At 31.2% G+C, this 12,439-nt stretch overlaps 1 protein-coding gene and 2 non-coding genes across 3 annotated transcripts; all 3 read right to left on the bottom strand.

Annotated features, from left to right (window-relative positions):
- Positions 1 to 418: 418 nt before the first annotated feature.
- On the bottom strand, positions 419 to 3,277 carry LOC124834400 (ent-kaurene oxidase). Its single transcript, XM_047309074.2, has 8 exons — positions 2,973 to 3,277; positions 2,725 to 2,885; positions 2,131 to 2,292; positions 1,880 to 2,020; positions 1,540 to 1,794; positions 1,292 to 1,453; positions 1,013 to 1,207; positions 419 to 922 (listed from the first exon to the last, which is right to left on the bottom strand). The coding sequence occupies exons 1-8, from the start codon at positions 3,121 to 3,123 to the stop codon at positions 599 to 601; spliced, it is 1,551 nt and encodes a 516-aa protein (XP_047165030.1). The 5' UTR covers positions 3,124 to 3,277; the 3' UTR covers positions 419 to 598.
- Positions 3,278 to 10,760: 7,483 nt separating this feature from the next.
- On the bottom strand, positions 10,761 to 10,867 carry LOC148204372 (small nucleolar RNA R71). Its single transcript, XR_015783972.1, has one exon. It is a non-coding gene; the product is annotated as a small nucleolar RNA R71 (small nucleolar RNA).
- A 1,465-nt stretch (positions 10,868 to 12,332) lies between these two features.
- Positions 12,333 to 12,439, bottom strand: LOC148204371 (small nucleolar RNA R71). Its single transcript, XR_015783973.1, has one exon. It is a non-coding gene; the product is annotated as a small nucleolar RNA R71 (small nucleolar RNA).

Below are 12,439 nucleotides of genomic sequence, written 5' to 3'. Positions count from 1 at the left end.
ATAAAAAAACATGAATTTCTCGTAACCAACCAACCTGTGCAGCGGCTCCCAAAACGTTGGCAGAATATGTTTTTTGACCGCTTTGTCAAACTCATTGTAGTCGCTTGTGGAAACCATACATTTATCAGAAGTCAGAATCGTCACATTTGAGAGAGTCACATACAAAATTTTCAAATAAAAGGAATGAACTTCAATGTTTATTTACTATTGATGAATATGACAGTGTGATGTGATTGGTTTGAGGTGAGTCAATGGTTCTTCTAGACACACACATTGCTTTGCGGCTCACAATCAATCAAATCATAATTCATTCAACTTGGCCATGATGATAGTTATATTAGAATTATTAATTCCCTCGATTCAACTGTAACAAAAACAACCGTGGTAATCCATACCTGAAAATATACTCTGCTAGATATAGTAAATAAGAAACCACCTTTATTTCAATAAACATTTAATGGAAAATACTCTAGTACATCTTTATGACCGGAACAAAACAAAACAAAACACAACACAAAACAGCAAACACAATAAAGAGTCTTTTTTCCATTGGTTTATTCTTCAGGTTCCCTTCAGAAGGCCGCAATAGCAAATGTAACTACTTGATGTATTGATTTCTTGGCCTGAGTTTCACCAGAAGGGGATGGAGTCTGTGAGTTGTAAGGCCCAATGTATCCACATTCTCCTCCTCCCCTTGTCCCAGCTCCCACTCAAATTGTTGAACAAATCTCCCAATTGCTGTGCAGGATATCAACGAGGCCTGAAGAGACCCTGCACACACCCTCTTCCCAGCTCCAAAGGCCATGGTCTTGTATAAATCCAAGGGATCATATTTTTCATCAACAAATCTCTCAGGTATCCATTCATGAGGATTTTCCCACTTGTTGCTGTCCATGTTGCATCCATATATATTTATTGCAATCTGTTAACACATGAGCCTGTCAATAATGGCAATCATATATACACACAGAGAAGAACAAGGATGGTGAATTCAGAAAATTAATAAATAGACCTGGCTTCCAGCAGGAATATGATATCCTCCCAATTCTGTATCTTCATGAGCATATCTTATTGGCACGATTGGAGCTGGACTATACTTCCTTAATGTTTCATGGAATACAGCTCCCAAGTAAGGTAGCTTAGATAATTGCTCCTCTGTAACCTTTTCTTCTCCACATACATTTTGCAGCTCCGCATATAAACGTGCCTGCCATAACATAAACACACGCTACCATTACAGTTGTACCAATCAATACATGGTTAGCCAGCCAGAGACAGAAAAACAAATTACCTGACGAGTTTTGTCTTTAGCAAGTTCATACATAGCCCATTCTGTTGTCACCAATGTAGTATCAGATGTTTCAATAATTGTCTCCCAGAGTAGCATGGAAATTTCATGTTCACTCAGTTCTTTAGCTTCGGATACTAGGTAGTCAAAAAAACAATTCAGTACCTGTCACATTCCAAACAATCAAATTATTAGGATAACTCTATCATAAACTTTGAACACATTTCACGTTGTCCTCAAGATAAACCTACCTTTCCTGAATCCATTCTCTTCTTCTGCTCATTCATCAAGGCCTTCATGACAACCTCTCTCCGGAAATGCAAATTCTGAATTTTGTTCTCCACACTGCTATTAGGAATCCACCTCAAGTATGGAAAGAAATCTCGCCAATCCACCTCAATGGCTCCCTCCATCATATCAAGCACTAGAATCCTATATAAGTCCTCTCTTGATAATGTAGCGCTAAACTCCTCCACATAAACGGACTCTATATTACTTCCCAGAGCCTGCAAATTTTCCATGCACAGTTTTAATGTTCAACTCTCAGAAAAAAATGTCTATTTAATCCTTATTTATGAAGGAGATACTTACTTGCTTCAGTGCTAATATAAAAAGTTCAGATGCGAATATATTTCTAAAATTAACTGGCAAATCAGAGGAGGTCTTCACATGTTCACCAAACTGGCTCAAAATATTTTCCACCAAGTTTTCTCTGTTGAGACGGTGCCGCTTCTGAACATTGAAAAATAGACACTCAGCAACCAAACCACGCAGACAAAAAAAGAGAGTTGTATTTACTCAAATACTGAGAAAAAACCATGAATTTATCGTAACCAACCAACCTGTGCAGCGGCTCCCAAAACGTTTCCAAGAATATGTTTCTTGACTGTTTTGTGAAATTCATTGTAGTCGCTTGTGGCAACCATACGTTTATCAGAAGTCAGAATCGTCAGTGCTTTTGATAGCTTCCTTGTTGAAATCGACGAAAACCTGGTCACCATGGCCTGAAACAACCATAACATTTTACAATCTAATTAGCCGTAAACAAGAATAAACACATGGATTGTAGTAGTTACAAACGGTTCAAGACATGCCAACCAAAGTTACTTCAGTGGATCGACAATAAAACCAGTCATCGCCTTTAGAACTGTTTGTGATTGTATTCTTCCAACCCTCGATAAAGGGATCGGTATAAATTCATCTAAAATAGCAATATGGAAAAATAAATCATTTTGAAAGACACAGACAGTGCTAAAACGGTAAGTTTGTGAACTTGTCACATCCACTGCACAGGGAGGTGAATAGCAGAATCAGCTGATAAGGGTGTTGTAATTTGCAGATAAAAGGGTCCAAGACAAGATGACTTAATAGGGTATAGATTTAATTGAAGAAGAATGCATGCATGAAGTGAGAAGAGCTTAAATGAAAAAGAGGACCTCCTTGGCAAGATTGGTGGAGTTGAGAACAATGATACTGGAAGAACCGGTTCTGATGGAATAGATGGGTCCATGTTTTTGAGCCATCTGTGCGAATGTCTTGTAAGGTTTCTTCTCCTTCAACTGCAGTAGATTCCCTACGATGGGCAGTCCAGGAACAGCTGCAACATTCACCAGGTTCATATGCCATTCTTATTTTCATTCATATGAAACACAGAATAAAATAGAATTAAAAGTAAAGATGATACCTGGTACTTTGGGAAGTCCTGCATGTCTGCGAGTGAATCCTGGTATGAGGCGGAGCAGCAGGAAGAGAAATAGAAGAGATGAAGCAGCCACAGCAAGTAAAGCTGCAAAGGAATCTGTCTGAAGAAGGTTCAAAAGGGAGATGGAGCCCATGGTAGAAGAAGCAGCACAAGTACACTGTTCTCTGTTTTCTTTGTTAGTGGAGTCCTTATGACAACCATGGATGAATCCTTTTTATGGAGAAGGAGATGAGTCAAAATCTTGGAATTTGGAAGCTATGTCAGAAGCACCTTTCCCTTTCAGATTCCTGCCCTATCACATCACCTTCAGCATCAATTACAACAGGACAAAACCAAATGCACTAGTATACACATTTTCTGTCCCACCGATAATGTTACATAATTCATGTCAAATTCAAGCACCTCTTCTGAACTCAAGTATAGATAAAAAAAGTAATTATTTCTATTTGAAAGTGTTCTTTTTTATGGATTGAAACAAATATTTATAAATTGTTTGATTTTAATTTAAACACAAACCTAAAATCACTTATTTTCTCTTGTTTAATCGAAAAAAAAATGTAATTGATAAAATAAAAACCTTAATTCTCCAGCTAATGAATTATTTATATAATCAATACATTATCATGTTGTATGAGCCAACCTTTATTCAACCAATATAGACTAAAAGGAACGTAACACTATAATATTATTCACACTATATATTCTTCTTATACATTATAATAAAATTTACTAAAATAACAATATTATATTACACATTAATATTATTTTGTAAATATGTTCATTATCGTACACTATTCTAAAAATCCAAGAGTCTACTTATTAATTAAAAATAAATATCTTTCTCTTAATAAAAGTAGCCATGATTTAAGCAAATTATTAACTTTGTGATAGTTTATCATCATCCTAATTCAATAGTGGTTTAATTTAATGCTTCTTTGATTTAGTACTTGATAGCATTATTTGGAAAACAAATTTAACACAATCCAAGATGAATAACCAAAGAAGTCCAACGTCAACAGATCATTAATAATAATAATAATAAATTATAAAAGATTTTGGAATCTTTCTTTTTTATTAGTAAATCATAAGTTATAAAAATATATAAGAAAAAGCATTTCTTTGTCAAGTCATAATCTATTTATAATTAATTATTTGATTAGTTAATTAAGATAACGTATTCGTTAATTACAACAGGACAGAACAAAATGCAGTGGTCTGAACTTGTTTTGTTGGTGCAGCGAGTCAGGGAATTGGATTGGATGGATTATTGGTGCCTTCACGGATGTTAAAAAAATGTATTTTTTATATGCTAATTATGCTGAGCATGCACACTCAAATCGATAAGCTTGTAAAGTAACGAAAGATATTTTGTAAGTAGGTGGTAAAGTTATTACAATTACAAGAAAAGATAATAAATAAAAACACTTCCACTCCAAGAACAATCACAACGTTTTGAGTGTTTCATCCTACACCTCCAAGATCTCATCCTGCACCTCCAAAAATTCCACTTTTAACCTTCTGACATCTCATCATCATCCTGCACCTCCAACTTTTTCAAAACTTTATTTTTAACTCTAATAAATATTTTTCCATTTTCTTTTCTTTTTTATTAAAAAAATCTTCACTACCTTAATAATAATTTAATTTAATTTATTTTAAAATTTAAATATTATTTAAAATAATTTTTTATTTTAATAATTATTAAAATATAATTTATATTATAATAATAATTATATTAAAAACATAAAAATAAATTAATAAAAATAATAATAATAATAATAATAAATAATAGTAAAAATAAATTTGATTTAACATATTCAAATATATTAAATTATAATAAAATATTAAAATAAATTAAATAATTATTAAATTTTAAATAAAAATGAAAATTTTAAAAAGCTTATTTATATATTAAAATCTATAAAATATGTTAATACTTTTCTTTTTATTTAAAATTTAATAAATATTAAACTTAAATAAAAATTATAATATGTACTTATGATATTTTTATATTTTAATAATTAATAAATATAATTTATATTTTTAAAATAGTTTTATTAAGAAAATTGAAAAATAATAACTAAAATAAAAATAAAAATAAAAATAAAAATAATATTTAAAATCATATTTAATATATTTAAATATATTAAATTATATTAAAATATTAAATTAAATTTAATAATTATTAAAATTTAAAAAAAACAAAATTTTGAAAATTTGTTAATCGGATATCGATATCCGATAAAGAAGGGTTTTTAAAATTTTATTTTATATATAAATTTTAATAATTATTTAATTTAATTTAATATTTTAATATAATTTAGTATATTTAAATATTTTATTTAATATAATTTTATTTGTTATTGGATAAATAACTGTTTTAAAACTTTGTTTATTATTTAAATTTTAATAATTATTTAATTTAATTTAATATTTTAATATAATTTAATATATTTAAGTATATTAAATATTTTATTTAATATAATTTACTTTTTTATTATTATTTTTATTTTTTATTATTTTATTATTTTATTTTTAATATAATTATTATTATAACATAAATTATATTTTAATAATTATTAAAATATAAAATTATATTAAATAATATTTAAATTTTAAATTTAATTATTATTAAGGTGATACAGAGTCTTCTTAACAAGAAAAAGAAGAAAATAAAAATATATTTATTAAAATTAAAAATAAATTTTCTATAAAGTTAAAGGTGTAGGATAATGATGAGATGTCAGAAGGTTAAAAGTGGAATTTTTGGAGGTGCAGGATGAGATCTTGGAGGTGTAGGATGAAACACTCCAACGTTTTTATTATCTTTGGAAGATGAAGAAGGTGGCGACGGCGGTGGAGGCCCAATGTTGCAGTGGCCTTTAGAGATTCAGATTCAGATGGTGTGGTTGGGCCTGGGCTGTCATTGTGGGCTTGAAGTGCAAGTTGAGAATGGTCTTTAGTCCACGGTCTTCTGTATTGCATAGAACATACCAAACACATACATCAACTATTTTTTAAGTTCCATAAAATTATTAAGTTGTTCATTTCAGATTATGGGTATACAAGAAACAAAGTTGGTTGGATCATATTGATATAAAAATGTAGCATGAAATGAAAGAAATGAGTGGATTGAAAAGTTTAAAGAAGAAATGAAAGAAGTTTTTGAAAAAAAACAGATCTTGGAAAAATGACATTCTTTCTTGGTATATGAAAATCACAATAAAATATTTTTTTATTAAAAAGATTTGCAAATTAAGTTTCCAATAAGTTTAACATGGAAAATAACAAACTAGCTCCAGCTCCAAGAAATCAAAAGGAGAACTTCAATAAGTCAAAAGGAGAACTTTTACAAACATGCATCCAAAAAAAAGTAACTGAAAAGTTATACACAAGTCTGATTAATGCATTTAAGTACAACAAAATCTGACATCTTTCATCAACCAACTTTATCAGATACTTCTTGATACATGAATTGTGAACAACAACATAATAAATTACAATTCTGTCTAGTGAGTCTTTCAACCAACAATTCTCAATTTATGATATATATATATATATATATATATATAACTTAATTAGCAAAGGAGGACCAGAAAAAACCTGAACTTTCTGCAAGAATTACTTTCTCTGCAATATATAATTATGAAACTTTGACGTCTGTCTGACAGTAGTTAATGTTGCTGGAAATAGATAATGTTTATTTTGATGTGTCTTTTTTTTACGTGTTTTTCTATTTGCAAACCGCTTTCAAATGCCATCTCAGGGTGTGTTCATAGGAGAAATGGGAAGAAAGTGGATGCATAAATTTGAAGGTATTTGAAATTAATTGTTGTTTTTTTAAGTGAATTTAAAAGTAAATGATAGTGGATTTGGAAATAAAATTTATGAGATTTGTAGGATTTAATTGATGTAATAGATAAAAAAGATTGTTTAATTCGTAGAAATTGAAGATTACTAAAATGTTTATAGTTATTAATGTAATATAAAATGATAATTGTTAATGTTATATTTAATTATAAAAAAGTTTATAAAGAATAAAAGATTAACATTAATTATTAAAATTAATTTTAATATTATACAAAAAAATTATTTTAGTAAAATGAAATTATTTTTAATTGTACTATTTTTGTAATATTATTTATCATGAAGCAGTATGATTTTATTTATTATCGAAGTAGTATGATTTTATTTGTTATCGAAGTGAAATTGAATATTTTTAAAGAAAGTAATAATTAAAGAAAATTAGTATATTACATGAGATAAAATAAGTCTTCTAAGTTCACGTATACATATTTCGTTATGATAAACAAATTAAAACAAATTCACATATATAATTTTGTATAAGTCTTCTTGATATATAGAGTTCATAAACATGAAAAAAAATAAAATAAATATATACATTTCAAGAGACTCACAATTAACAAAAAAAATAAATAAAAATACAATCATAAATTTAAATTTCACATTAAATAAATATGAAAAATGTTTCACATTAAATAAATATGGAAAAACTAAACATTAATAAAATTCATAGATTTATTAAGTTAAAGTTTTGAATTAGAATGATGTATAAATAAAGGAAAAAAAAGAAAATCATAGTAACCTAGACCTAATATTCTGAAATGGTCGCTTGGAGGACCTTCATGGACAGTAGCTCTAGGTCGAAGAGATGCAACAACAGCAAGCGAAAGTGCAGCCAACGCCCAACTCCCTTCTCCGTTCTTCGACCTTCCCACACTCACCAGCGCCTTCGCCGCCAAAGGCTTGAGCGCGTGTGACCTCATTGTGCTCTCCGGCGGCCACAACATAGGTCAAGCACAGTGCCAGTTTTTCAGAGCTCGCATCTACAACGGAAGCAACATCGACATCAGCTTCGTCGCGTCAAGAAGAAGCATTTGCCCTTCCTCCGGTGGGGACACCAACTTGTCTCCTTTGGACTCCCTCACTCCCATTCGTTTCGACAACAAATACTTCTCCGAGCTGGTGGCTGGCCTTGGCCTTCTCATCTCAGATCAAGTGCTCTTCGATGGTGGCTCTTAAGACCCTTTGGTCAGAATCTACAGCGAGAATAATGCTGCATTTTTTGGTGATTTTGGTGAAGCCATGATCAAGATGGGTCATATCACCGAATATAAGGAACCCAATGCCACTACATGGTAATCGAATACATCTCCTTCGTGAAAGTAATCTCAGGCCTAGAACCGAATATCACTCTATGTGAACCGAATACAGCGTCTTTGTGAATTCTTCGTAGGAGTGGAACCGAATACCACTCTATTGGAACCGAATACGCCTCGGTCAATGCACTTTTCATCATCTTCTTTTGCTTCATTATGTATATTACACTCGTATACACAGATGGAATTTTATAATACATTGAGGGCACATTTGACTTTTTACTAATCATCCCTCCAAATCTCCCCTCTTTCGCGGGTAAAACCCCACAAATCCGTCTTCATGATTCGTTACTTTTTCTCTCAAACGAACACAGAATGCCCTGCATTTCATTGCTTGCAAATCTACATGAACAGTACAATATGTTCATGTGAATATAGCGTTAAGGAAGACGATGGACCAGTTCCAATACAGTTCAACATATGTGCCCAAACTTAATCTCCATATATAAAGATTTCATTATTTTCCAAAAGGAGAATTTAAAAACAAGCAAAATAATATTAATGACTTGTTATATGTAAATATGTTAATATATGTACACTTTTTGTGTTGCTGATAGAAAATTAATATGTACACTCTTTGTGTTGCTGATAGAAAATTTAATTAATGAATAATGTTATAAAAATAATGGTTAACAAATTAAAAAAATGTTTTTTTAAATAGTTAATTCAAAACTTTAACGTTTGAATTTTATAAAATATGCTATCTGATATGAAATTTAAGATTGATAAGTGTGAAAAAGAGTTATTTTTACACTTATAAATGATCTCAATCTTCTAATTATTCATGTTATTACTCAGTGAAATGTTGTAATAGGAAGTAGATTGTTTGTAAATTATTGTACAGGAAATGATGTATAATTGGGAGTCTGTAAGCTAATTCTCGCATAGCGCAAGCCAAAGCTCGCACTGCCAGGAAATGGAAATTCGCATAACGCACCATTACTTGTGCGCTGTGCGAAAAACATCAGTTGAGAGGCAGCGGTTACACGAAATTCACATAGCGCACACACATCTGTGCGCTGTGCGAATTAATGAAGTTATTGGTTTTAAAAGACGTGACAGAAAGGCAAAAAGGATATTCTGACACACGAAAATAGCTAGAGAAAGACTGGAGAATTCAGGAGACGATCAGGAGATCTGTCAAGACATCAAGACTTCACTTTATGCAAGGAATTGTTGTAAAGAGTACGTTTGAGATGTCTAGGATAGGCTAAATTTTTTGTTTCATTGGAATTGGTTGTATGACGAAACATTGATGTAAAATTCCTGTGCAATATATGTTTTTGTTCATGTTCTTTTCTTGACTTGCTTTTGATTATACGGAAGTATTAGTCTCTTTAAAAGTTCTTTTATACTGGAAAGTATTTTTAGAACCAGAAACGTAAGAAAAGAAACTAAAAGTAAATTACGCTAGGAATAGCTTCTGTGCTTTTGGTCATTCTAACATCTAAACTTAATGCAAAATTATCTGATGAATTAATTAAGGAATTAATAATTCAATAGATAATTTTAGAACTTGTTTTCAAGGAATTGAAACAAGATACTCTCATGTGAATGCTTGAACAGAGAATATATGTTGGCCAGGATCTTACTGTAATGTTAGTCAAAGACCAATTCTAGTGATCTTTTATCACATTTTTCAAATCTAATTTTTGTTTACGTTGTTAATTTAATGTTAAAATCCAAATTGAAATCACAAATATCATCAGTAATTGATCTTGATAAATAATTTTAATTGATTAACGTAACTCAAATTCCCTTGGGAGAACGATACATTTTTACTTATCACTGTATTACTTGGAACGATTTGGTATACTTGCCAAAAAGTTATCAAGTTTTTGGCGCTGCTGCCAGGGAATTTGATTGTTATTGTTAACTCAGTCATTTATTGTTTATCAATTTCCATTCTGTTCCATTATCTGTAAATCCATTGTTTTAATTTTTGTATCTCTGTATATATACATTGTGTTGTATTTCTGTTGTTATTTCTTTGGGTTGAGATCTTAAGATTTTTGTTCTCTGAATGAGTAGGAGAACAAAATATGAAAATTTATTGTTTGATTCTGAGATTGAGAGAACGGCCCGTAGGAATAACAGTAGACGTAGGAGAGAAAATAGAAAAAAAGAAGCTAGAGAAGCTAGCTTATCTGATATCTTCAATACTTTTTCTTCATTTGATCAAAAGGATAAGGATATGGAGGGAAATAATAGGGAGGAACAAGGTAGGCATACGTTGGAAGATTATGCTTCTGTGTCTATACCTTCATCTTTCAACAGTATAGCCCGACCTGTGGTGAATGCTGCTCATATGGAAATGAAACCTGCACTGATTCATCTTGTTCAAAGTAATCAGTTTACAGGAATGTCACACGAAAATCCCTATGATCATCTGACAACTTTTAATGAGATTTGTAACACTGTAAAAATTTTACATGTGCTAGATGAAGCAATTAAATTGAGTCTATTTCCCTTTTCTTTGGCTGGAAATGCAAAGCTTTGGCTTAATTCTTTTCCTGAAGGGAGTTTGACTGCGTGGGATGACGTAGTGGCAAAATTTTTGACTAAATATTTCCCCCAATCCAAGATCAATAAAGGCAAACAAGAAATATCCTCTTTTCAACAAGAGCATGAAGAGTCGTTGAGTCAAACATGGGAGATGTTCAAGGGGTTGCTGAGAAAAACTCCAATTCATGGATTTGACATTCCCACTCAATTAAACCTTTTCTTAGGAGGTTTAAAATCTCACACAAAGCTTATGCTAGATGCCTCTACTGGAGGTAACATTAGGTGGAAGACACTTGATGAGGCACAAGAAATAATTGAAAATATGACATCTAGTGATAATGATGTCCAAAGTGAGAGAGTGCAAACGCAAAAGAAAGGCATGTTTGAATTGCAATCCCAAGATGCCTTATTAGCCCAAAATAAAATCATGACTCAACAACTTGAATCAGTAATGAAAAAGTTGTCACAACTACCAAAGGAACTCCAAATTGTATCACAGGCACAACATAATCAAACTGTGCAAGGTTGTGAACTTTGTGGTGGAGAGCACAAAAATGGACAGTGTGCTATTCAATCCAATGCGAAGGAAGAGGTTAATTATATGGGAAATCAAGGTCGTTCAGGAAATTATGGAAATTATATGTTGGCCAGGATCTTACTGTAATGTTAGTCAAAGACCAATTCCAGTGATCTTTTATCACATTTTTCAAATCTTATTTTTGTTTACGTTGTTAATTTAATGTTAAAATCCAAATTGAAATCACAAATATCATCAGTAATTGATCTTGATAAATAATTTTAATTGATTAACGTAACTCAAATTCCCTTGGGAGAACGATACATTTTTACTTATCACTGTATTACTTGGAACGATTTGGTATACTTGCCAAAAAGTTATCAAGTTTTTGGCGCTGCTGCCGGGGAATTTGATTGTTATTGTTAACTCAGTCATTTATTGTTTATCAATTTCAATTCTGTTCCATTACCTGTAAATCCATTGTTTTAATTTTTGTATCTCTGTATATATACGTTGTGTTGTATTTCTGTTGTTATTTCTTTGGGTTGAGATCTTAAGATTTTTGTTCTCTGAATGAGTAGGAGAACAAAATCTGAAAATTTATTGTATGATTCTGAGATTGAGAGAACAGCCCGTAGGAATAACAGTAGACGTAGGAGAGAAAATAGAAAAAAAGAAGCTAGAGAAGCTAGCTTATTTGATATCTTCAATACTTTTTCTTCATTTGATCAAGAGGATAAGGATATGGAGGGAAATAATAGGGAGGAACAAGGTAGGCGTACGTTGGAAGATTATGCTTCTTTGTCTATACCTTCATCTTTCAACAGTATAGTCCGACCTGTGGTGAATGCTGCTCATATGGAAATGAAACCTGCACTGATTCATCTTGTTCAAAGTAATCAGTTTACAGGAATGTCACACGAAAATCCCTATGATCATCTGACAACTTTTAATTAGATTTGTAACACTGTATAAATTTTACATGTGCTTGATGAAGCAATTAAATTGAGTTTATTTCCCTTTTCTTTGGCTGGAAATGCAAAGCTTTGGCTTAATTCTTTTCCTGAAGGGAGTTTGACTGCGTGGGATGACGTAGTGGCAAAATTTTTGACTAAATATTTCCCCCAATCCAAGATCAATAAAGGCAAACAAGAAATATCCTCTTTTCAACAAGAGCATGAAGAGTTGTTGAGTCAAACATGGGAGATGTTCAAGGGGTTGCTGAGAAAAACTCCAATTCATGGATT

Source organism: Vigna umbellata, chromosome 1 (assembly GCF_029865625.1).
Source record: "Vigna umbellata cultivar VRB3 chromosome 1, Vumbellata_1.0, whole genome shotgun sequence".
NCBI lineage: Eukaryota > Viridiplantae > Streptophyta > Magnoliopsida > Fabales > Fabaceae > Vigna > Vigna umbellata.
Note: the sequence above shows the minus strand (reverse complement) of the source record. Positions and strands in the feature narration are given on the sequence as shown.

Bases quoted from the DNA above. Each gene is read 5' to 3' on its own strand.
- LOC124834400 (XM_047309074.2), bottom strand. From the start codon at position 3,123: ATGGGCTCCATCTCCCTTTTGAACCTTCTTCAGACAGATTCCTTTGCA. The intron at 2,886-2,972 runs GTATCATCTTTA...TGAATGTTGCAG, and splicing joins AGGACTTCCCAAAGTACCAG to CTGTTCCTGGACTGCCCATC. The intron at 2,293-2,724 runs GTCCTCTTTTTC...TGGTTGTTTCAG, and splicing joins CCACCAATCTTGCCAAGGAG to GCCATGGTGACCAGGTTTTC.